Raw genomic sequence first — 27746 nt, forward strand, 5'->3', positions numbered from 1 at the left:
TTGCCAGCTTTCTAATATGTAGTGACTGCGACTAAACTTTGGTTAACTATAACGCGGTGCAATGGGGTATTGGATAAAAGAAGGCGGTATTCTTTTTTAAAAAATGTTTTTCTGGTATTAGAGGTATATATTCTGGTATATATAGAGGATATGTCTTTCAAAAGTTTTCTTAAATTTACAACGGTGCAAATTACAATAATGCATCGAATAGATATCGCGAAGCACGACATTCCTAAAAATGCGCCTACCGTGTATCTCTTAGGGGCCGCGAGACGAATTGATTAAATTTTCTTAGCAAACAAAGACACAAATATACATATATTATATGCTGCGACTGCACATATACACACATTATACTATTATATATGTATGTTCGTTGGTCTTTATGGAGGGGTAAAAACCATAGTGGTGAAAGCCTTTTTTTTTAATATTTATATATTGTACACAAATTGCATCTATGCACACGAGAAAATATTTTTAAAAATTTGACTTACACCACTATAGTTTTATTAGCCCTCCAGGTCGTTATACTCACCCGACCGCCTCGCACTCTTTAACTTCCCTTTCCTCGGGTAATGGTTCGCTAAGAACAGTAAAATTGCATGTTTGGACTTATAGTTTCGACCAACATGGCGCGCAAACTATCTCTTTGTATATGGGATGTGTCACTTCATTAATCCAAAATTCTAAAATAACGAAACTATTTTGTAATTATTTATGCTGTACGATTTCTAAATAATATACAATTTTTCTCGTTTATTATATTATAATTTACATCATATTTGAAAACGCGTCTTTTTATATTAGCGGTCAAGAAAATATTTGCTTTTTATATACATATAATTGACATTATTGCCGTTATTAGCTCCGTAGCTCAGCTTTTCTTCCCTTTCTTGGTCCTTTATAAAACCTTATAATTGTGTACATCGCTTTATTTTAAATAAAATAAAACATAAAGGAGGATTCTTTCGTCAATTATAAAAGTTGAAATAACCATTCACTATTTTGCACAAAAATATAGTTTTGCATTTGATTCGGGAGAAAGATAAATAATGTGGAAATTGAAAGGGGGATATTTGTAGATAGGCTTAAAAATAACGAGATGCTTTATGTATATTTTTATAGATACATTTATTGTCAGTATTTTCTAATATATACTACATTATATATATGTACTAATGTTTGCTCATATAATATGTATATATTAGAAATGTGTACGCACGTATACGAACGTAACAGTTATTAAACTTACATTGACTACGTTGATATAGTAGATTAATAAATACACATAATATGTACAAATGCTTATAGTGCGTAATTTTTATGGCGTTTACGGAGGATGTAGCTATCTACTTCTCTTGCTTATCTACTATGGTACAGTATTCTGCATTTAATATTTGCATTATTAACTTTGTCTTTTTATAAAACTTCTACTAATTCATTGGTTAAATAGCGCAATAAATGAGGGTGCAAAATACGATCAATGCAGTTCCTGATGGTATAAATGATTCATATTATCCTAGCTGATCCGTCGTAAGAAACTTCTAAAATAAGTATTATAATTCATATATGCCAGCGCGCGCGCTCTTTGAGAAACATTTGTTGAAAAAATTTGATAGAGGCTAAACCTAAAGCTTAATCGGATTTATATAATTATACATAAATTTCATAATTATCTAATTGACGTACGCCAATTAACATCTGTATGGTTCACAAACATTTATCTTTATTCGAATTCAAAGCAGGGATTAAATCAAACGTAAAATCTCCTTCAAATTACGTTAATTAATTTGCACGAAGAGAAGCTTGCGCGATTAAGGATAAGATTAATCTTTCGAATTCTGTAAAATGCCCAGCGATCTTATTGTCCAAGAAGGAATAGAGACGCACTTTCATTTCTTTTCTCAAAGGATTCACTTCACCCTCGATTTTGCTACAATACAAACATCGATATGCGTATTTTTAAATCTATAATATTCTATGTACAACTATAAATCGTAAATTTAATCGTAGGTGCTTGATCATCGTTTAAAATAAACAAGTCTGAATTCAGATCACAAATAGCGTCTTTAATCTAATATATCCCGATATATCCCGTAAATGCTAAAATACTGTCAGTGAAAAACTAAGATATTTTGGAGAGACGAACAATTATGACATTGTCCTCACGAATGGCGAAGAAGAAATGGAAGTTACATTTTTTTATATAACTAGGAACTATTTACAGATTTTCTAATTACTTAGATTATCTCTAAAATTGTTGGAATATGTTCTATGTGCGATTTAACTGTTTCGCTATAAAATCACTATAGTGGCTACCATCGTGCGTTCGATCATTGCCAAGTGTGTCACTGTAGTAATTATATATATACAAATATATTAATTTACGTGATGCGATAAAATTATGCATTTTAATTCTATACATGAAAAAGAGTAATATCTATATAGGATTGCCGGCTTTTTTATTTGGTTCCGTGATTGTGTAAAAACATCCTGCGAGTAAAGCTTTCGTACGCGAGAAGTCAGTGCACCGCTTCCTCGCAGGGGTTTGGCATGGCAGCCGAATCAGTAGAATTAAAAAATATTCTTATATATATGAGTAAATTAAATTAAAATATTTATATTTACATATAGAGGCGTAACGAGTCGGCTCGAAGATCGATCTATCTTTCACGTAGCTGAAAATTTTTGGATATTGTTATGCTAGATTTATCGAAAACGATACTTCTATATACTTTCGGCGTGTTTCTTGATTTCGTTACTTCTACGTTTTGTTTACTCTCGTTATAATTTAACGTTAATCTAATATTACAAAACATCGATAGGAAAGTTCCTCGATCAACGCGCGCGACTCTTTTCCTCCCAACACGCATCATGTAGAAAGCACACTGTGTATGTGTACGTTACTGTGATACATATTTACAAATTCCAAGATTTAGTAATACGAATTAATGATTGGTCCAATCATATTATTTCCGTGTTCAACAGAACGAAACAAAATTCTCAAGATTATACAAAACTGAATTTCATATAGAGCTTGCCATTGCGAACATATAATATTTTTTTATGTATCAGGACGAGATGTATTCATATTCTAAGCGAAGAACATTCTTACTGGACCACGAAATTCCTAAAACGTTCACCGAGAAGCTGTGTCGTCAGTATATATAGGCGAGATATATGATTCGCTGATCGCACAGATCACGGCTTGTTCGGTCTATCATTAGTTTATAGTCAATACTGAGGATTCGGCGAGTTTCTTTGGAAGTTACTCTGCGCGCTCTGACTTTGCTGAAGAGGCCCGGCTGGACTCGGTCTTCCCTGATCGCGGTACTGCAGCGGCCCGTTGGGCGGGCCCGGGGGTCCAGTCACTTTGCCGTAATTTCCCCGCGTGGAACTCTGATAACTGCCGTACGCGGAGTCGTCACTGCGTCTCGACACGTGGCCGTACATGCTCTCGGGCCGCCTGGGGTTTGCTCCGTTATCCGAGTTGCTCGATAACGGCCCATTTTGATGTGGCTGCTGCTGCTGCTGTTGTTGCTGCTGCTGTTGTTGCTGCTGCTGTTGCTGCTGCTGCTGCTGCGACGGCGGCTGTGACGGCGGATGATTCTGTATCGAGGACTGACCGCTCTGACCGGATTGCTGCGAGTTTTGGCTGCCCGGCGGTGGTGCCGGCGCGCGACCGTAGATGGTGGATCCCGTGGACACTCCGTAGATACCGTTCTCGCGGGTGCTGAGACCCGTGGAGATCCCGCGGATGCCGTAGATGCTTTGCGTACATTGCTGCAGCTGATTCTGCATGTTCTGGTTGGTGCTGTTGTGATTCTGCGTCGACTGCGTCGGCGGACCGCCGGGCCCGGGTCCGGGCTGGGTTACCTCGCGGTTACCGTTTTGACAGCCATTCTGACCCAGTCTGATGGGATACAGGCTCTGCGCCGGCACCAGCGGGCCCGGCTTCGGGATCATCAAGCCGTCTCGCGGCCCCGACGTCGACTTCGCGTAAACGCTCTGCGAGCGGTTCAGATTTGCGCGCGTCAACGGCGGCGATTTGCAATAGAGCGACTTGGTGCCACCGTAGATCGACTCGACGCGCTCCAACGCGGACGGCGGCGCGCTGTAGATCGACGAGGACGCGCCGGCGACCGGGCGATAGGTCGCATATGCACCGGGGAATTTGGGCCCGTTCGGCTTGTCGAGGTCGTCGTACGTGTCCTCGTCGGACCTCATGGACGAGTTGTCGCCGTCGTCCATATCGCGCGAGTCCTTGGTGCGTCTGGGACTCAGGACGTATTCGTGCAGCAAAGCCGCCACAGCACCTCCCGACAACGGGCCCACCCAGTAGACCCAGTGATTGTCCCAGCGGTTCATTACGAAGGCCGGACCCAACGCGCGCGCTGGGTTCAGAAAAGGACTCTGAAAATTTGAGAAAAAATATTATTAATTATATTGTATATAGATTTTTAAGAATAATTGTTCTTCTTGTTGAAAATCATGAATACTTGAATGTGTTTTTGCTAAAAAATTTTTGGAAAATTGCAAAGTTACACAAATAATTATTTAAATATATATATATATATATCTCTTTCATTAACAAATTGTAAAATTTTATTTCACATATATTACTATACGTCTGATTTTTATTGGGCGAGACAGCCGAACAAAGAAACGGGCAAAGATACTTAGGAATTTCGCACTGAAAGCAGTGAACTTGTTCGATTTTGCAAGGGGGATCAACATTCAACACGTGTGGAACGTTGGTTTCGACATTTTTCGTTTTGGGGTACATTGTACACTCGTTCCGGAGCAGGTGGGTCCAGGATCAAGTTCTTTCTTTCACCTCCCTGCTCGTCGTTCTCCGCGAGCCCACCCCTCTCCCTCATACAACGGCAGGTGCTCTTTAAAGATGCGGATGTTGGCCCGATTGGAAAGAGCCCGACAGACGCTTTTGGATAGAGAGTGGTTGCAAGAGACGACATGCACAGCGGAAGAAGAACGCAAAGAGAACGCTGTTCTTTCATTAATTACGTATGCTTGTAGAAAAGGAAATACTTTTTTCTTACGAGGCGCGATTACTTAATACAGGAAAAATATAGGAACTTAAAAAAAGATTAGTTTATTACAAAGAATAGACAAAGAATTATCTCGTTAATGATAATATTAATGATAAAGATCATATAATAAAATATTAGATTGCATTGTGCATTATTAATAGCGAGGAAAACTTAAATTGCAAATTGAATTACATATATGTACTTTAACAATTTTATTATAATTATTAGAAGATCAAAGATATATTTTTCTAAATAAAATGTTATAAAAATATTCCAAACATATTGATATATAAAAACACATTGCTAATAACATTTCTAATAATTTGTTATTGGTATAATAATCTAAACATATCACATACATATATGTTATATCGTTCTGATAATTTGAATTTGTTATTTCAGAATCAGTTAAAGCTAACAGTTGATATTGGATAAACTTTGAGCGTTCAGTCTCATATATGCAGACACCAATGTTAACTGTTTATGCGTTATAAATAAAATATTTTTAACATAAATTTAAAATGTAAACATCACTTTCTATTATAATAATTATTATAATCAATATATTGTAATAATCGTACAAACGAAAAGTCAGAAAACAATTTTAAAGTACGCAGGCTCTTATAATAAACTTTATAGCTAAGTTTTACCTTTTAGCTTGACAATGTAGATAAAACATGTATCTTAATCTCAATGTTTGATTACTAGAACTGAGCAATTAGAAACAAAGCTAACTGACTTAGCAAGATTTAAACAATATATCAATTATTATGTTTAGTAAAGGTTCCCATGTGTCTCGTAGACCTTCCCCAAACAGTTTCAATATTTTTCTTGGTAATCATGAAATATCGATATTTAGTAATACATGCTTCGTGATACTGAGCGGATATAATGTCACGGTGGGAAACGAGTCCGATATGCAAGCATTTTAAAATGTTAAACAGTACTAAAGTAAAATTGAGAGTAAAATGCGAGAAGTGTGGTAACATTTATAACACTGCGAAAGAGCACTTAATCGGACGCGAAATATTTAATGATGAAGATTGTTTAAAATAGAAAAACGACCCCTACGTACTTTGGCGACATTTCTCAAGAGAATACGGGTTTACGTCATGTTGCAAACTATGTGGCAAATTAAAAATACACATAAAAGATGTGTTATAGAGCAACATATTATAAATTCCTGCCATAAAAATGAAATATAGCTGAAATGCGAAAAGAAATTACTCATTCTCTCCTGGCTATCGCAACATTTCCCGTTCAAAGATTCTTATGCAACTTGCAAATTGCAATATTGCGATTACAAAGTTAAAAAACATTGCTAGTGCCGGGAACTTTTTAGAAAATGCTTATGTTCAGAATTATTCGAAAAATGTTTTATATAAATCGGAACTCCGAGATTTCGTCGGCATCTCACTCTATGCTATGGAAAACTAGATATTGTGTTTATATTTTCAACATTGATACATGGAAATTAATCGTAAAATATAAGATATACACATTTTAATTAATAAAATAGTAGATGTTTCAGAAGACAATAAAATTTTTTAAAATTCACAATCAATCAATGAAATATCAATTTATTATAATACTTGATTTATACATTCCTGATCTCTTACGGGTATTATTATCTATCATCTTGATTCTTTATAGTAAATGGTAAAGAATTAATCATTCTTAACTAATATGTTATGAATTATTAAAAGACTTAATGTGGATCTATTCTTTCATTTGCATTTGCACTTTTATTTACATTTCAAGATTTTGAGAAATTTGCGTATCACAAATATTAGTGTAAAATTCTCCGTATATTTGATTTAAAAATTAAATTTGCTAATACTAATCATAAAATTTATAAAATTAATTGTTATTAACACATTAAAGTACATTCTCTACATGTAATTAGCAAACTAATAAAAATGTATTAATCATGGCGATTAATAAATTATAGATATAACAACATAATTTGTAGAATTTTTAAAGCGAATATACGAGATGTATATAACAAAATTGTGTATTGGAGATCATTATTAAAGTTGCTGCAAGTATCATTAAATGTTTTGCTACTGCGTTCCTCACTCTAATACTATTATCTTCGCAGTTCTTACAATAGTTCTCTATAATACTTCCACTATACTTGTACTATTATAGGCTCAAAATCCTATAGAATGTATCATTCTAAAAAAATTATTATTTTTTTATGAAAAAAGTGCATGCGCCAGTGTGAGAAATTGTTATACATTGAACAAGAAAATATAGAACATAATTATGAAAAATTATTTAAATCTTTAAATCCTATTTTTTTATTTTGGGTGCGTTCGGAGAGCGCGCTATTAGCGCTATATTGCATCATTCTATCTTCATCGCTCATCAAGTGTAGAACAAGGATAGAATAAGCAAATAGCGCTAATAGCGCGATCCCCGAACGCAGCCTTTATAACATTTTGACAAATTTAGTTAAACACATCAATTGTTATTATATAATGCTTAGCAGTAAGTGTTAGCATAAGCTTGTATATATCGAGATTGTTTTTTTACTTCTTGTCTGCACGATATAATAAAAAGTGATGCTTACATTTTTAATATATTTATGTTTAAAATATTGAATCAATAACTTATAAGCGATTAACATTAGTGTCCGCGTATGAGTCTGAGTAGGTACGTAAAGCTATTACTTAATATCAATGGTTAACTTTAAATGATTCTAGCTCTGGGTAAATCATCAGGCATGGGCTTATGGAAATAAAGTTATTTAACTCAAATAATCATTTCATCCTTGATTTCATTATATCATCATTCATTAAATCAAAATAACGTTTCAATTGCATTTAAGTCTTTTCTATTATTTTGGTGTTTTAATAATATTTAGTTTTTTTAAAACGTTTGACTTATTTATTTTTTTATTTTGGGAAATTTTATCATTGTTCTGGTAACAACATTTTTGGAAAGTATTTTTAACGATATTATAAACTATTATATGACACTTATTATCCGTCTCAGCATTCTTTCTACATGAAACGTAGTACTGCTTTTATGTTTCAATGTATAATTATTTTATATTTTTTATTTAATATATTAAAACAGTTTTTATATAATTTATTTTTTGTAATATACAAAGCATCTAGCTAGTAATAGATGTAACACCGTTCATGGACAAATAGAGCATGTTAAAATAAATAAAAAAGTCTTGTATTATTTTGTCATTTTTGTAATTATTATTTCAATATTCATATTGCAAGAATTAAGAAATTAAATAATTAATATCTACCTATAAATAAATGTGCTCTCAATGTCTCACCACGCACGTATATAACAATAATCGCAGTCACCGCGCGTTATACGTACGCGGGGCTGTCTCTTGTAACTGAATCGTGCGGATACATGTTCTTTCGCAAATCTTCATTAATTAATTTCCCATTTATTATTCCCAATATCACAAAATGGAGGATTTTTTTATTCAGCTTAACTCTATCTGCCAACAAGCGACGTGTGTGTGGGAGGGGAAGGGGAATCATTAAAAATACTAGTAGCAATATTTATAATTCATAATTTACTCCTTTATGTGACTAAAGTTCGTGCCGATTTCTTATTGACTGAAAATATTTTAATGTCTAACAGTGTGAAGTTTTTGCATGTAATAGTTTTTTAAATATTGAAGCTTGTATAATAATTGAAAAAAATAAATCTTATAAAATCTATAAAGTGAGAGAGATGTCAGGTTTTTATATTATAAAACTTTTGTAAGATTTTATTTAATATAATAGCTTTTATGTTAAAAAAGAGTAATTTAAATACAGAATCTAGTTAGCATCAGTTTTTTATATTAAAATCTTTTATACACATGTGTAATCACAAAAGATTTATTAACCAGTGTATAAAGATATAAAATGTTGAAACATTAAATTTAATTTGCAACTATATAAGTTGGCGCTAGTTTTTGATGTCAAAATCTTTTGTACAAATGTTTGATATAACGAGGAACGCGTGTACTTGGCGCCAACTTTTTTTTATCTCTTTTAAAAAGGTACAATTTTGTTGATAACATAATGACAATAGACTCGTTAAAAGTTATAATTGACTATTGATTTAACGATAAAAAAATTATTGCATTTCGCAATCTGTTACTCTACTCTATAATCCTTTTTATTAAAACTATGTAATTAAATAATCATAAAAAATAAACTTACAAAAACGAGAGTAGCTGCTGTATAGGCCGCGGCCAAAACTGCGGAGGCTTTCGAAGAAATCGTAGGTGGCAATGATCTAGGTGAGTCCACCGCGAAATGGGCTAGCACGATAAGCACCGATAGTGCTATCTCGATCAAAAGCCTCTCGATCGCACCCACTAGCCGACCGTGGGACAGCAGGGTCTGCGTATTCGAAGGTATAGTTACTCTGAAATTGAAAAAAGACACGGATTCGATAAATATTGGATTTATCTATTAACTTAGATATTAATATGTTCCGCTTGAATATAAAACTAGCCACAATTACATCACGTATAACTAGATTTAATCTATCTGACAATAAGATATTATGTATTATTAGGGATATTATCAGAAATTATATATAAAAAAAACTTGGCGCTGCTAGACTTTGAAATTTAAACATTAAAATTTAAAATTAGTACTAAGATTTTTGATTGAATAAAGAAACAATAAACACATAATTTAGGGAAGAATATGCGACAGGAGTAAAAAAGCAGCGCCAAGTTTTTTTACAAAAAAATTTTATTTATTTTGTTTTAATTAAATATTTTTATTTTGTACTGTTACTTCTTTAATTCTTTGTAATTAAAATGATTCTTTGTAATATTAAAAATTTGTTAAAGAGAATTATATTTACATATCTCATAATTTTTACAACTCTCTTGCAAGACACGATCGTGTAAAAAGATAAAAATGACGTCTTCAGAAAAAGAAAATTATCGATCGCTCGCCAAAAATGATCACATATGGCCTCCTGTATGGCGGTAGCGTCAGTATGTAGGAGTTATATTGCAACCGCAATATAATATACGATGATTTTCCTATTGAAGCTTTGCAGCGAGACATGCGCCCTGCATAAAAACCCCCTGCGGTAAGTCGGTCCCAGCGGTGTAATGTTTATATTAGCTAGTGCATCCTCGAGCCCTTAAACGTGACCCCGATGTTTCCTCTCGTGATGTTTCCCTTGCATAAAATTCTCCTTGATTTTCTCAGTCCATATAATCATATGGGGTCGCAGAGATGTGACCTCCAATCGTATCCCACGCCGCGAGTGCTCATATCGGTCGCATTTCACACTTCCGAACTCAAGTTTGTTTGTCAAGTTTGTTTGTCGACGATGCAAAAATGTACATCAAATCCAATCCCGTTGCAGTGTAATTCAATGTTTTTACGGAAAAAAGCTGCAGCAGTTTTTTCCAATAAACTTTAATTAACTCAAACTTATTTCAAGTTTAACTTATTTTTTAAGATTAACTTTCATAAATCTTTAAAAAGAAGGTAAAGTTGTGCTGCACAAAAAAAAGATACAAAAAATTTCAATTTTTATGTGTTTTTATCATTTAATTATCCTACACAAGGTTTCTTTTAATTTTTTACATTTATTTGTTTGATGAATGTTTTCTTTAATATATCTCTTCACTTGTATGTGTGTGTGTGGACTATGCAAGTGATTTTATTCAGTCAAATTCCTTTTGAGTATGGCATTCACAAATTTCACTGAAATTACGTATCTCGTCATTATTTTCTATCCTCTGCGATATTTCATTGGGATTTACATACAACGTAACGAAAGCACAAAGATGCGAAAGTGCTCGTGATTTTAACTTGACATCTATTTAATAACAAATAAAAATAAAAATAGATATTTGAAAAATATTCAAAGAAATTATTAAATTGTCCTTCTTTTGCTCCTTGTCTTTTTTGTTTTAGCTTTATATTCAAATTGATATCGCATTAAACATTGTCTTTTCTGGGAATATTTTTTCCTCATCTCTTTGTCAAGCCCATTTTGAATTTTCATCTAAATTTTAATGATAATTCTTTTTTACCAACTTATAATTAATCTTTTCTATTTTTAAAATTGAAATCGGACCTTCTTCAAACGCATATTGCGCAGACGCCGCTAAATAGAATAAACTCGTCCGCGGTAACATCTATACTCACAGAATTTCTACGGGACTACACCTGTGCGGTTCTCGCCCTTCGCAACTTTGCCCCGTGGGTTATTTGATCGCACGATCGCGATTAATCTCACCGCTAAATACTGGGTTCGAGTTGCAATTCGCCGCCCCTCGCATTCTTCCTCCTCATCAGACACGAAAACACCCCGTCTCAACCCGCGGTCGCGATGCAAATGACAATACTCGCTCCCCTTCCCGTTCTCTCTCCTTTCTTTTCGCCGAGCGTGTCACGAGAGAACGAATTGATGAAATCAGAAATGCAGATCATGACCGCACAATTGGGATCAACTGTGGCAGCAGACGAGAGCTTCCCCAATCGGCTAAGGGAGAAAGGAGCGGCAGCATTTTTATATTTACACGCGTGCCCTCGCGTGATAAGCGGATTTTTACTTCTTCTGCGAAAAAATCGTCCAGCAATATGCGTTTCCCACGTGAATATACGTTACGCTGTGATCAACGTGCGAATGTACGAGAACGATAACGTATTTTGTTTCTCTGTATGATTTTGCTGAATATAATTCTGTCGAAAAGCTTTGTGAAAAATTGCGAAGGCCGAGAATGTTCAATGCACAGAATGTTCAGTAAATGCGTATAGTGTAGGTAAAGTATAATATTTAGCAATTTCCTCCCCCCCCTTCTCTCTCATTAACGGTCTCTTAAAAAGCCGACTTTTTCAACAATTGCCAAATGACGATCGCATGAATTAACTGAATGCGGAGCTCTTTAATCTTTCGTATCATTATTCAAACACCTTTTACTTTTTACGACTTACGAGACGCTTCTTCCTATCTATTTGTCTCGATTTATTTAACTTTGTTTCTGAGTGCATTTTATGAGTTTGATTTCGAACCTTGTTACCTCGAGAACATTTTTCTAAAACGTATCATTTTCAAATAAAACGAGACTGGCATCTATTTTCTAAGAAAATTGTCCTATCGCGTTTAAACATTATAACTTAGAATAAAACTCTTAGGCTTTAATACAATCGATATCATTTTGATTTTTGATGTTGTAATACATTTTTAAATAAGTGACTTCGGGGAATGATTCGCTCTACTTTAAAATCATCAAGCTTTAACATTTTTTTTGTGTCTTCGAGCTACTGTGTTGGTGATACACGGTGATATTTAGATATTCTGTTCAACTGGATTATTTTGCGTATGATACGCTTATTGTCGTTGCTGGCTCTCGCGAAAAGAATGGCGATCTCGTATGAAAGGCGAGTCGAATGCATGCGAGGAGTAGCTTCATGGGAGAAATTCGACGAGGTTTCGGCCCGGAGGCGGGCGCGTTCTCAGGGCTCGTCGTGCGTGATGAAAAGCGCGTGGTCATCCAGGCGAGACATGATGGAGGAAGGTTTAATCTTGCGTGCACTTGACTCGAGAGCCGCAGCAGCCAGTGCCCGGTGCAACCTGTGCACCGTTTTCGCGATTCACACGAGGGGTGCAAGAGAGACCCCCCCCTCTCTCTCTCTCTCTCTCGGTGCAAACCCCAAGGGTACGTACGTCGGTGCGCCCGTTTTAAATAAATTTCAATTCATTCAAGGGGGACGGGAGGATGAACGGGGGTAGGATATGTATCACTCCGAATCCACCCTCCGTTACGATTAACGAGCTATTGATACCCCCTTCCGCGTGCTGGACCACGGATCCCCCTTCTCGAACCTTGTCGAGACGTGATCAACCACCCCCCCTCCCCCCTCTGCCCCCGATCCGCCTTCCACTGAATCGAATTCTGGACACTCCAAACCGCTTCAAAATCCCCTTGTACGAGGAATATCGCACATGTGACGAGCGCGATAAACGACGAAAACTCAAAGGGCCCGGAGATGATGCGTTCGCTTCGATACCATTATAAAGTCTTGGGAAAGCTCAGATGTTGAGGTTAACATGGTCATAACCATGAAATTAGGACGTAGGATGAACCGTAAAGTCGTTACTGGGAAGGCGACGAAGGAGGGTGGGTGACGATGGATTTGGTTTCGTTGCGAACGAAATCGAAGATCCGTGTATCGAGCCTGCATAATGTAACGTTTTAACTTAATGAGAGAAAGAATAAGCTTGATTTAAAAAAAATTTGAATAGAATACTTTAATTAATAATATATTCGTAATTTATTGCATATCCCCGTAGGGTTCGCAATCTACTACCAATACTATCCTTCTCCTCTCACTCTAACTCTTTGAACCAACGGCTCAACGTCTCTTTCCGATTCGAAAGACGGAGCCCAGTTTTCTCCGCACAAGAGCCTATCTTGCACGGAGGGGCGCAGCTATCGGAAAAACATTCCACGCTTACATATGGCTCTAGTGGACTCGAACCTGGTTCCTCAGATTACGAATCTGACGCTCTACCACTAGACCACACTGCCGCCTTAATAATATATATCTATAGATATAATTCTAAATTTGAAACTTTAAATAATTAAATTATATTTAAAAATATCGCAGGGGAGTGTAATAAATTTCTTAACAAATTCAACTTGTTCTTCCTTTTTAACATCTAAATGCTTGATTCGGGTAATTAATTCTATTTGATTATCGCCAATGTCTCAACACGTATCTTAAGAATTGATGGATATTTTACTCTAGTAGAGCTAACGCGTCGCGAGCTGCAAACTATAGAATAGTATCCAACGTGCGATTACCAGGATATATCTTCTTTCTCGGGATAAGCGCGTTTTACGAAGATGAGAGACGATGAGAAAACGTAGAGAATGCCGACGTATATAGCTTCAGTGGGAACCGGACCCGTATCGAATGACCGTGGGAGCAATGCATAAACGTCAAAATGCTGAAATTATTACTCGGCACGGTTATTATTGCAATCCCTCCGGGCGCGCCGTACACCAGGTTCATCATCATCATCATCCGAGTCTTCTGCGTGTCCCATCATTACAATAGCTCGCCTCGACCGCCATGGGTTTTCTTGCGCCCGATGCGCGTCCGCCTACTTTTACGTTCTCCTTTCTCACTTTCAAGAAACTGGCGTGCCGCTCGCGCCGCCGCGCCGGACCCGGGACCGGGTATTATACATATACGCGGGCCGATGATTTCGGGTTTCATCTATCGCGTTCGATGCGGTTTCTTGCGCGAGGTGTGTGTGTGTGTGTGTGGTTGTGTGTGTGTGTGTGCGTGCGCGCGCGCGCGCGCACCGTACAAAGCACAGTAATTTCTATGAAAGGAAGCGAAGCGTATATCGGAGAAACAGGTCGCCCTGCAATTCCGCCTTCCCGTATTGTTTATGTTTGAAAGGTAGAGACAGGAAGCGCGCGTACGCCGCGGCGATTAAAATACCAGCGCGAATTCGCCTACGCACAACCCGCGCCCATTCATTTTTCCTCTCGAAGCGAATTGTGATGACACGTAATTTACCTCGTGCAACCCGACGCATTATTATCCTTACGAAAATTCATAACTCTTTCTTGGTTTCTCGACGTGCAATAATAAAAGAGATGTTTCCCCTCTCTCTTGAGAAGAAACACACAGTGATGATAATAATATATATTTTCTTTTCCTACACGTCTTCACTTATTCAAATGGCCTCTTAAAATCCTAATGACGTAATAATACTACAATAAATCATCGACTGTAGGTCTAATTGCAAAGCGAAAACATTTTTAATGTGCGCGAAAGAAAAGGAAGTTGCATGGATCAAACGAAACCTCAGACAAAGCGACGTATAGTAAGCTGCGAGGTAGTAATACTGCGAAAATGGGAGGGTCAAGAGATAATTGTCGGTATCCCTTCTCAAGACGGCCATATAAAGGAGCAGACTGCGAGAGCAATGCGGTCATTTGTGCTGACAATGAGTCTCTTAAATAATAATCCAAATGACGGGTCCTTCAATAGCTCTTGGTAAATTCGATCGCAGCTCTCCTAAGTAAGACATATTAAAAAGAGAATTTTACTGTTTATATTTGTGCGTTTATAAACCATACAATATCGTTTTCCAAAATACACAAAATATTCAATGTAATTATGACAGTATTTAATCACATCTTTCGCGTCAGATAGATGAGTATTGCAATAGACGACCGTGATCTAGAAATCTAGGCAAGATCTAGGGACGATGCGAGAATTCTATCGACCTTTTAGGTATGCGTATATAGGACCACGCAGCTGCCTTAGAGCATGAACGAATCACGCATCCTTCTCTCATATTATAGATCCCGTATAAATCGGCCGCGCCTTCATACGAGGATACACGTGCCGGCCACATGTTGCACAAAAGGAATCCTCCGTGGTCCTTTTTGGGCGCCGTACAGCGTAAGTCGCCGTCACAAAGGAGCTTTAGGGCCCCATAAATGATTCTCCTTCGTCGGGGGGCTACAGTCGAGGGGTCCGACGACGCGGCAGATGTTCTTTACGTCTCCGGGCCTCCGAAGACGTCTATCCGCGCCGGACACGCTTAAGGATATATAATACCGGTAGGATTAAGAAAAAAAAGGGACGGAAATTCACGATCAGCCCGCGCGATGTTCGACGGCTTCCTCGTGTTCCGCGAACCACGTCGTACCACGGTATTAATTTCGGCACGAGCCGTAATTTGAACCGACGATATGCGTTATCTTTCGAATCCTGTGCGGAGCGAGACATTCGTAATTAAATAAATGAATTGATCTATTGTTTACAGATGTTACTGCTAAAATATTTTAATTTTGTTTAAATACTTTGTAAATATTTTTTAATTTATTTTATTTTAATGTATTACGTATACATTTAATAATCGTGAAGAAATCACGAATTTGGATCGGAAAAGCTCGTTTCATCAGAAAGAAGATGTATCTATATTAAAAATTGTTGAATGTGTACGAGTTTACGCTATAGCAGTCATTGTATCCTAAATCGAGCAATAAAGTGTTCTACAACGCGATTAATCTTCAATTTATTGCTTATATATCTCTAATTAGACGAGATTTGACATAAGTCCTTTATCGAAAGTTTGTCGGTCTTATACTCAAGTCACTCGAGTGTGATCACTCACTTCAGTTCCAAAAAAATCATGAACCGACGCGAGATTAGTGCCATCGAGAATCCTCGCCGGCAACTGACGTCTTAAAATAGTGCACAAGACTTTGGCTGTGTCACGAAGCTAATTTCGAAGTACAAAATGCGACGCACGCGTGCATCCAATCTACCGCTTCGCAGGGAAGACATGGAAAGGAGGTTGTTGAAAACGAACACGTGGTTGCGACCATCTGTTGGCATCCTCTACTACCTACTCCGCGTTCAACTCAACCCAAACCGGCTCGCTTAATAGTGTGGAAGTTCTTTCTTTCTATTTACGGGATCCGCCGAGATGTTGGCGGATCTTACAATAGAGTTTACGGTTTTTTGATCCGGGAGCTTCACGTTATTTGACACATATGTACACATTTGAAGATTCAAAACGATCGCATCTAAGGACATTCTATATATTCACGGTTTTTACATAATCTATATTTATATATTAAAAAAGAAGGAGATGCTTTTAATATAGATTATAATATATGCAACGTAAAAATTAATTTTAATAAAAAATAATATTTAAATAAAGAAATGGATCCAGCCGAAAGAGCAACGCTAACTTTTATCAGTTCTCACGCTAGACTTATTTCTCCAAGCGCGGCAAAAGCTCTCACGTTTTTGTTTAGTCTGGAAATGGTAACGCATACTCGAAAGTATAAAATATGTCTTCACACTCGCCTTTTTGTATACAAAGAAACAACACGTTCTTCCCGTAACTTTGAGAAAACATCTTCTCAGAATTCATAGATGTTGTCAACGCTTTATCTCGGAGACACAAATGTTATAGAGGAAAAATCCATTAAGATATTTATCCAAAAAAATTCGTTAAAAATTAACGATTAATCGCTTATTATCTAAGGAAGTTACAAATATTTTATTTCATGTCTTCAAGTTGATTGTTGATTGTAACGGTATGATTAACGAGCACCGCGCGAACGCCAATTAATTGTTATTACCTTCAAAAGAAAGAATGAATGGTATTCGTAAGCTCTGCACCAATATGAGACGTGTCATTTTTGTGTTATCGGAAATATAACGTATTGATAAACGTATATTGAAGAGAAAGTACGACTGGTCTTCCAAAGCTGTTCTAAAGGGACGAAATCCTTGAGCATGCTTTTGTACCGCTTCTCGATAGGCACCATTTCAGGCAGTTAAAGCATTCCTACCGAGAAATACCATTCTACCTGACCCACCTGGTTTTCACGTATTTTCAATCCGAAACGCCGATTTCTCTTGTATTCGTCATGTAACAAGACCACTCGTGGCAAAATCATGAAAAATTACGCTTGTATTGCAATGCCGAATTCATCGCATTAATATTGTCAGGATTGTAATACCGGTAATTGTCATTGATGACGTTTTACAATCTACTTTTTACCGTATAATTACTACGCTTGTTTGCCGAAACACGAATCAAGCGCAATAATTATCGCAACATAATTTAAGATATTTTATTTATTTAATAGAGAAATGTCAAGCTTGATTAAAAAAGATTAGTTCAACTTGTAAAAATTGGAATTACATCATATGTAGAAGGTAAAACGTCGTCGAAAAACGAAATAAATTGAAAAAGATTTTTACGAGAATCGATTTTGTTGATATGAAAGGCTTCTTGAGAAGCGCGGATTAAGAACTCAATATCTGAGATCTTTCAAGGAGACGCGAATATTGCGTGTCATAGCTAAATCTTGCTATATAAATCACGCTTTCCTGATTGCAGAATATCCTCAAGCAAAGATGGACCTCTATCATCTTTATGTAAATACATATATCGATTTGCGATAGAACATCTCGGTATAACAGACGAGAATAACTGTTCGTTATTTTACGTTAAATCGTAAGAAAACAACTGCACCGTGTAAACCGTTTTTATATTAATTTTGAGGAATTACAAATAAATTGCAATTAAATTTAGTAATTACATACTCCGTGGAAAAGATCAATAACAATGTTTTGTCAGTGTTAAATCTTGAATTTTTTTATATAGCTATTTTTTTTATTTTATTTATAACAATTGAAATTTTTTTTCAGTTTCAAATCAAGTATTCTATTTTAGTCAACTCTGCCATGTTCAAACGCAATATAGGTATAGTAGTTATCAATGTTGTTATGTAACGCAGATAGTAATATCGCGAATCAAGTTAATAATTTGTTTCAATTATAGCGCAAAATCCGCACCTGTCGAATAAGGAGTAAAAGAGTAAAAGGAATAAGCCTGATAGCGTCGCGAATTCTTCGAAGACTTGTTTAATCTCGGATAGATAGTAATAATTTCACGACCACTGAGAAGTGCACTACCCACGTACGAGCACGAAAGCCGCGCGGCAAAGCTGTTTTCATTCCTGGACATCCGGTTCGCCACGCGCACTGCGGGTGTCTTTGCCTGACGTCACAACACACCTGCCACCTCACAGCTGTTTCCTCGATTCGTGGTAATGGCAAGGAACCCTTTTGACAAATGGGCTTAGCTCCAACCACCCTGCAAAGCTTTTTTTCGATTTTTTTTTTTTCAAATATTTGAACGAATTAAATAAAATCCTGGATTTGAAAACTTTGTATTGTCCACAACGGTCAGTAAAAGTATCTCGACAATTTCACAGCGTGATGTATTATTAACACGGAATCTCTTTTTTAAAGTTTTCATAGAAATTGAACACTGCTGAAAGAAAGAAGATCCGGAGGAGAAGGATTTAAAGGATATAAAAGAAAAAAAGAGAAAAAAGGAAAAAAGGGGAAAAAAGAACAAAAGGATAAAAATTTTCCTTCTCGAGTAAAACTGCATCGTCATACCTATTAAACGTAAATGTATACACAGAAAAAAAAGAAGTATATCTCATTTCAAGATTATAAATTCTTGCTTATATACAAGAATATAAGTCTTGATTTGTCACTCCTTTTTTTTCCTGTGTAACAAATGTGAGATACAATGCAGCAAGTTTTACTCGATTTTAATTTCAATATAATAAGTTTTTATATTTATATAAAAACTAAATAAAAAATTTTTATTTCTAGAAATTAGAAGCTTAATTGCACAAGACAATAAAAATTTTATTTTTTATGTCAATTATCAGAAGAACACCCTGACTCTACGTTGCGCGGAATTTATCATTAAACGTATAGGAATTTCCTGAGACTCTACATTCCCGGTGTTCTTCCGCTCATGAAACTGATGATTATTTCTTTAGGTCGCAAGGTCCGATGACTTTTATTTTTCTGCACGATTGCACAGGTTTTATCGCTGCTATAAGATTCATATTCTCGAACGCGCGTTTCGCGCGAGACTTCGGGATATTCGGGGCAGAAATTATTCGAGCGGATTCGCTTTGCATAGATATACGGAGCCGTAAGCCGAACTTTATTGGCGGCCGCCGTAGTTTCGACGGCGCCAGAGGAACTAGGTCTACCTTCGGCAGATCGGAAACCTATCGATTGAGAATATCGAGGGAGCGCCTCTCGATATTCTGAAAAGACGCTCGTTTATATATCGTGCGTCGCGTCGCGCACGCGCGCGCGCTTACCTGGCGCACGTGTCTCGACATTTCAATAGACTAATCCCCGACGCATCCAATTTCGCGATCGGAATAAAGGGCAGCTTCTTTCGTGGTGTGCGAATGTAACTCTGAATCGCCTAATCCGTAATAATATCTCGTAATCGAGAAACGAAATTAAACATTTCTCATCCATTAAACATCTTGTATACTCCACTTTCGAATACTTAAATTAAATACTTGATCAAATATTTAAATCAGAAATACAATATATATTGTTCAACACTTTCTACAATCGACTTCAAAAAGAGAAAAGTCATTTATGAAATTAATATAAGCTAAAATGTTAGAGTATAATAACAAATCAAAATAGAAAAACCTTTATACTTATTATCTATAAATAATATTGTTACTTTTGCTTTTCTCGGAGCCTAAAGTATGAGTCCTACAAGTATACGTACATAAACGAGAGATCCCGCGGATTTGATCTTAACACAAGAACAGAATAACTTTTAAATAAAGTGTATTTCATCCTTAAATAGAAATGAGACTATCATTTTTATCATTCTTGCGGGAAAAAAAATTACTCCCCTGCCGCCATGGTAATGGAAGAGTCCTGTAAGTGTGCGTAATGAAGAGACGACAGTAAATTTTTCACGGATAGTTAAATTCGTGGCTGCCGTTTCTACCATTTTTTTCCCTCCCTCTTGTACCATCCCGTTTTTCGACCCGGATAGCCTCACTTTGGGGTTTATCGGACGGTTTTTATATTTATTGCCTCGCGCGCGCGGCACGATCCGGGACGAGAACGAGGACGATATAGGGGCGCCAAAATCCACCCCTCGGTGGTTCCCCATAATTTCTTCTCTCTCTTTCCGTCGGGTCCCTTTTTCAGCTCTCCGCCCCCTCCCAGAAATCGCCTCCACGCGTGTTTTACACCCGCCGCCGTTAGCCAGCGAAATCGCAACAGATGCAAGTGCGCTCTTCGTATACTCTCTTTCTATCTCTCTATCTCTATCTCTCTTTCGATCTCACGCCCCGACGTTTTTTTCTGTACCGAGCTCGCCGGTATTCCCCCGAGACGTCTCGGGAAAGGGCCCCGTTGGCCCCGTCCGGTTAACTAGAGTATTGTTCGATTATTATTTCGGTACATATCGCGCACTTGTTACCTCTTTGTGCGGTCATATGGTGGTCGGAGGGTGACCGGAGGGTGGTCGGCGAGTGTCACGCGAGACGGAAGACGTGACGAGATGGATAGAAATGCGCAGCATATCACTTCGCGTAGATAAATAACAGAAAAATAAGAGATATTAACATACGAGAAAAGAGAGAGAAAACTGAGAATTTTTGTTGCGTCATTGATATGACTTAACTAGCGACTTAAGTGGCTATATATAGATTATAATAAATCGAAATGTAGAACAGCATAAAAAAATGATGAATTATAAATGTCGAGTAAAAAGTAAGTAGCGAATTTTTTTGTAGGGCGGAAAGGCTAAAACGAGATAGCGGATGTCCTTGCATCAGGCCACTTGCCTCTGCGAGGAGTGAACTCGTTAATATTAATGACGCCTGCAGCTGATGCATGCTATCGAGCCATCAATAAATCCGATGTGTATCAATTCAGTAGGAAAGGTGTATCTTAAAAAAAAAAAAAAGAAGCAGGAGTACGCATATAAAACAGATACGCCGAGACGAATACAACTACATTATTTATTTTTAAAGATGTGATTTTCGACACTGATGCATTACCATATGGCAGTATCAAAATATCGAAATGTCACATAAAAAATAATTGACTAGTGAGTTAAAGATAAATATGTATATCTATAGAATTCTTATATATAATATGTAATAATAAAAACGGTTAACACAATGTCATCAATCTAATGCAGCTTGATCTGAATGTTGTTGAAGTAAGAAAGTCGGATATTTCATCTGTGGGTCTGCGGTCCAAGTACCCCAAAATACGGCGCCCCCCCCCCCCCCCCCCCCGAAGCACGGACACGCGACACGAAGATAAAGCCAAATTTGGCGAAGTACTTCGCTCGGCGGCGAAGAAAGGAGCTGAGAAGCGGTTAGGCGGAGAGAGGCGAAGAACGGACAATGATCTCCGCAACGCAACGGCGGGAACATCTGCTTCGGCTTCGGCAGTGGCGGCGGCGGCGGCGCGCCGCTCTCCGAACGCTCCGAACGAACGGCGTGTCCTCCTTCACGGGCCGATCTGCCCGATCCCCGATGCCGTGAAACTTGTCCCACCTCGGTGTGTGCATGCATAGGTATTCATTATCCTCGTCCTCTCCTCGCCCGGCGGTGCCGGCTCGCCGCCTCGCCGCCTCGCGCGTTCCTTTTTCCGCGCGATCTTTTTTGGTCCACGGGGAAACATCTGCGGCAGCTGCGAGGCGGTGGACCGCCGCTCCTCGTACGAGGCAGGTGCTCACCTTCCGAGGTTCTCCCTCGCCTGCCAATTACGCGTGCCTCTTTCTGCCTCTCCCACTCCTCTCGCTCCGCTTCGCTCCGTCTTCCGCCCTTACGAGCCGCTGATGCCGCTCTCTTTCCGCCCGCCGTCGTCCTCTGCCCTGCCTCCTCGGTTTTTCTCTCACCTTCTCTCGTTACCGTCCTCCTGCACGCTCCCTGCACGCGTTTTTATCCCGCCCCCTCTCCACCCCTATCTCCCGCGGTTGCGATCTCCCTCATCTTGTTGCCCTCGTGCCAACTTCTTACATTCCTTCGTTCATTTTAGCGCACTCTCTACTTTTCCTTCTCAATTATTCAACTCCAGAGAAGTTGTCAAATAAACGTATCCTCCATAACTTTCGATGAAATTACATTTTCGACGACATTTGATATAACTGTTCATTACGGGACAACGATACTCCCACTTTCCACGCGTCTCCTCAACGCTCTCTCTCCCTCTCTCTCTCTCTCTCTCTCCATCCTTAATTTCCCTTATTTTGCACATTTCTCGTACCAACTTGTTGCATTCCTTTGAGCGATTTCTCTCTCACGCGCTCTCATCTTCCTTAGTTAATTATAAAAGAGGAAAGAGAGACATTCATCTCTTTTCACACACAAGCGAGACTTCTCTCGCTCTCTGTATATTACAGTAATATCACACGTTTTCCTATTCTTTAAACGTGCTCTCTCTCTCTCTCTCTCTCTCAGCAAATTAAACGAGCATTAAATGTAGCGCAATTATTTCAGACATTCCTTGCATCGTCCGCCCTTCTCCTCCGTCGTCGCCTTCATTCTCTCAATCTTGTTCGTCGCTCTCGCTTCGTTTCACACTCCCTTCTTCGGCTTTCTCAACTGCCGCCGCTTCGAGAGGACGATCTACTCGCACTCCCCCGAATAATACGTGCTGCTTCTTGGTCCAGCGCACGGCTCTACGCACACGTATGACGCACGCACGCACACCGCCTTCCCCCTTTTATTTTTTTCTCGCCCTTCGGGATGGAAACCGTCTGTCCACGGGCGAGATCGAAGCACGTGCACCGACTTGCATATATCGAGGGGGCTATTTGAGAATCGCTCGAAGGTGTTCGTGCTTTCGTACATCATAACATTTCTGAGGTGAATTGGGATATTCATGCCTCGGAACGAAGTCCGTAATGGACCGTATTTTTATTTTTATTACGCTCCGCCGTATTCACGATGTGTCGGCATGTTGAGCTTGTGTAAGAGGTGCATTATCATATATATATATATGAAACCGTTATAGATATACCTGACGAACGTTGTTTACATCATGCGATACGAAATGGTCTATATTGGAAGAACTTTTCTATCGGTTGCGGTCGCGAGATAAGCGTGGAATTCTTTGTATAGCCTGCGAGGATCGGAATTTCGGATCCTTTGTGGTTGAATTCCTGATATTTTTATCGTATTCTCTCATTTTACGCATCTCTTTCGCATAACGATGACAAAACCCGTTTTGTTATTTCTAAACGATACGAAAAATTTCGCTTGAAATTGCTAAGGAAAGGCATTCACGACAGCGTTGAAGTTACCGAGGAAAAAATATGCCTTGCTCGCGCCGTTACGCGTGGTCGACGTGAAACAGAAATCACGATGGCGGATATTATTTAGGCTCCTCCTGAAACTCGCTCAGGCCACCGGCCGCCGCGCCGTACGAACCACTTGGAAGAAAACTCGGCCCAGCTTTGGATGGGCCACATGCCTTCCTGATTCTCCTATCTAGCAGCTGTCCTCACAGAGCAGTGAATCTCATTCCGGTCTTAACACTGCCGAGAGCCAAGGGCCCACGCCACTTTACACGTCGGATAACGCCGACTTTGTTGCTGTTTTATTCGTTATTCTTGTACTATATACTCATTGAAAATTGCTGCTGGTCTACTAATTATGCTCGCGATCGATATTAGAATTTAAGGGCGCAAGACTAACTATCGGCTTTATGTCCATTTCTATCAATGTAGATTAACTTTAATTTCAGTTTGACTTACTGTTTATGATTTTCTAGTTTTAAGAATTAGAAAAAGATAAAAAGAGTAAGTTAAAACGAGATTAAAGTTAATCTGTATTATGGTAGAAATGGAAATTAGAAATTTATATTAAAATTGAGAAGATTAAGTTTGTGTGTGTGAGTTCACTTTTACAAGTTTTTAGAAAAAAGAAGATTACGCAACCATTGCGCAATAATCTTGCGATTTTCCTAAGAAATAAATAAGATATCGTGCAGAAATACCTTCTGCACGACGTGTCGTAATAATTAATATTTTTTCTGCGTTCTCGATAATTATTTCGTTAATTATTCTAATTGTAAGTGAGAGCGGAGTGACGATTGTCTTGTGGGGGAGTATCTTCGAGTTTTTCAACTTATATTCAACGATTGTCGATTTGGCAATCTTGCGTAACCGACTGAATTATATTCTAACGAAGTATGCTGATTCTCAAAGACGTAACTTACCCATAAAGCATCGCCGCCCCAGCTATGCCGCCACCGCATTGTGCCGCGATGTACAGCACCGCGCGAAGTGGGGAAATCCGTCTGCACAAAGCAAACGATACCGAGACCGCCGGATTCACGTGTCCACCTGCGTGTGCAAAAGGTTTTCCATATAAAGAGGAGGAAAGAATCAAAGAAGACATACGGGGAGATTGCACGATTCTACCCTCGAATTGTACCCTACCCGTTTGATCGACGCTTCTTCCCAGTGACTTTCATCCCTGTTCATTTTTTTACGACTAAAAATTGTTACGTTAATAAATCCAAGGAGAAATAATTGGCCGAGCGACACCGAGTTATAAAATTGACGAGCTCAATTACGTGCGACGGCCTGGCTGAAGATCGGAGCGGACAGGAATAATTCACTCGCAGTTCGCTCGCGAGGCAAAAATTAAAATACCGTTAGATCGACATGTTTCGAGCAAGGATTTTTTAATTTTAATTATCTTGTTCTATGTGGATTATAAAACTGGACATTTTTAAACATTGCAAACAATCGCTCAAACGAGCCGCAGCAGAAATAAAGCTTTCGCGCACCGTCCGCTCCGTTTATATTCGTGGAGGCGATAGCTAGTCGGGGAGCAAACGCGATCAAGTTTCCGGTATGTAGTACGAGGACCGAGAGTTTATTACACGCATCGTATGTCGCGTATATTGTGCGTGCCGTCGGTACGTACTCCGAGAGTGCCCACATACGTTCACGACAGACACGCACAACGCGGTAATGTTACGTCGCGCCGCGCCGGCGTAATCGGTTAACGAGCCAATCGAGAGAAATCGCGAGGGCCGTAGCTCGTGAACGATATAAGTACGAACGTACAAGAAGGAACAGAATCATTGACGCAACGAACAGTTCGCGACCCTTTGCGTAATTAGCCTCTGAACGCTTTGTAGGAGATTACACAAAAACCGCGCGGACGCAATGTAAAACGCGTGTAAATCAAACAGACTATTACACGCGAATACGTTTTTGTGAAAAAATTCATTGTTATTGGAATGCAAGAACTGAATAGAACTGCACATAGATGGAACTAAACGCTCTCTAGCATTTTTTCTCTCTATTTCATTTTATATAAATTAAAAAATATATATTGTCATATATATAAAATGAAAAAAGTATTAGATAGACATGTAAAAAAAAAGAGCATTTTAACGTATTGTGCTTCTTTCTAAATTCATAAATCCGTACCTTAGAGGTAAAGGATCGTATCTCCAGTTATATATATATTTCAATATAATAGAAGTTTAAATTGTATAATAGTAAAACGTCTTACGTCTATTATTACTAGTTCCTAAGATACAATGTTTATAATAAGTTGTATTCAACATTTTTATAGTGTCTAATTTTTAAACTAGATACAACGTTATTGGTAGATATATATATATACTATTGAACATGTCAGTTAAATTACTTTATTAAAAACTTCATAAATCAAGGCGCTCTACTTTTTATTTTATATCCAAAAAATATTTCATTTCCCCATTTAAACCTTATTTTCTCTAAATTTATAATGAAGAAACGATCCTCTAAGATACAAAAATAGGAACAGACCGAAAAATTAAACTAAGTTAAAATTAACTAATTTTAAAATTGATTATTGCAAAATTGAGAATTGTCCTAGTCGAAACTTTCAAGATTTCAAACATTGAAATTTCTATGTACTAGATACATAAAGAGGAACCTCTTGTTACTTTCTGATAAATTGCTTATACTCCGTCCAACGAGAGATCATGGTTGATGATCAAACATATATAAGTAACGATAGAACACCAGAGTCGCAACAAGATGTTCGCGTAAAATTATTTTTATTTTTAACAGTTTTGGACTCTATCTATTAAAAATAAAAATAATTTAACGCGAACACCTTGTTGCGGCTCTGCGCCCTATCGTTATTTATGTTTGGTCAACCACGATCTCTCGTCGAACGGAGTATAGTTTTTCGAAATAGATAGGCGATAGATGTATGGGTACATACATTGCCCCCTACTTTTTTATCATCTTCCGTGAAATTGCGACGCGATAACACCCTTACCGCTGATGTGGCCGAAGATGAGGGAGATCGCGGCGATGGCGAAGCCGGAAGCTACAGCGGTGGCTAGCGCGGAGAGGCCGCTTCCGGATACGGAGGAGGCGGCGGCCGCGCCGGCCACCACGAGGCTGAAGAAGAAAGTGGCCAGACATTCGACGGCCACCGCTCGCCACAGCTCCAAACTGCGAGCCTCGATGGACATGGGCGCCTTTCTTTCCCTCTCGTCGGCATTGTTCTCCCGGAGGGCCGACAGCCTTGACAGGATAGTGACGATGTGCGCGTCCATCTCGCGCGTCAACGTCTCGTTCGCCATTCTCGGGTTTTTCTTTGTCTTCGCGATCACCCAGATGAAGAAACGACACACGACGAAGGGGATGACTCTCAAAACATGTTCCTTCCCGACCGATATGATTGTCACGCGCACTCTTTAACGTTCATGAGAAAACTGCGCGTTCTCCACCACTCTTTGCCACTCTTGGATCTCCGGAGATCGAGGAACCGATCGTTCTTTTTTTTTTTTTTTCACGTCCCTCGGTATCGTGGCGGATTCCCGGCGATTCTCTCGAGTGGAACGAACCCGGGGGGATCGTGAGCGCGGCCAGTCGAGCTCCGAAGGTGGACGCACTCGATGTTGCCGCACCGGCAACGCGCTCGCGAGTGACAGGCCGACGTAGGACGTAGTTGGCGAACAAGTGGGCCCTGCGGAGTGCGGAGTGCGAGTGGTGTGCGCGTTCACCACCACCGCACCACCCCCTCTCTTCAACCGTTATTCCCTACGTGTCGGTGCATCTGTAGAGCTGCATTCGGCCGCCTCCATCACCATCGCCGACATCGCACCACTGACACTGACGCCGCACGGACACTCCTAACTTTAATTCTTTGATCTTTTTTCAAACGCCGAGTACGCGTTGACTTCATCAGTCTTGCTTCTTTTAAAGTAAAGTATAAGTTACGTCGATTTTTCAAATAATCAAGTAGTCTTTTTTAGCTATAGAAAGCACAGGTTAGTTATTTATAAGAAATTTATCGGA

At 38.7% G+C, this 27746-nt stretch overlaps 1 protein-coding gene across 1 annotated transcript; it reads right to left on the reverse strand.

Annotated features, from left to right (window-relative positions):
• Window positions 1-1113: 1113 nt before the first annotated feature.
• On the reverse strand, window positions 1114-27669 carry Bib (MIP channel family protein big brain). Its single transcript, XM_077426277.1, has 4 exons — window positions 26719-27669; window positions 24647-24773; window positions 9239-9446; window positions 1114-4413 (listed from the first exon to the last, which is right to left on the reverse strand). The coding sequence occupies exons 1-4, from the start codon at window positions 27026-27028 to the stop codon at window positions 3235-3237; spliced, it is 1824 nt and encodes a 607-aa protein (XP_077282403.1). The 5' UTR covers window positions 27029-27669; the 3' UTR covers window positions 1114-3234.
• Between the last annotated feature and the right edge of the window lie 77 nt (window positions 27670-27746).

Source organism: Temnothorax americanus, unplaced genomic scaffold (genome assembly GCF_048541705.1).
Source record: "Temnothorax americanus isolate GAGA-0224 unplaced genomic scaffold, ASM4854170v1 Scaffold1, whole genome shotgun sequence".
NCBI classification, from domain to species: domain Eukaryota; kingdom Metazoa; phylum Arthropoda; class Insecta; order Hymenoptera; family Formicidae; genus Temnothorax; species Temnothorax americanus.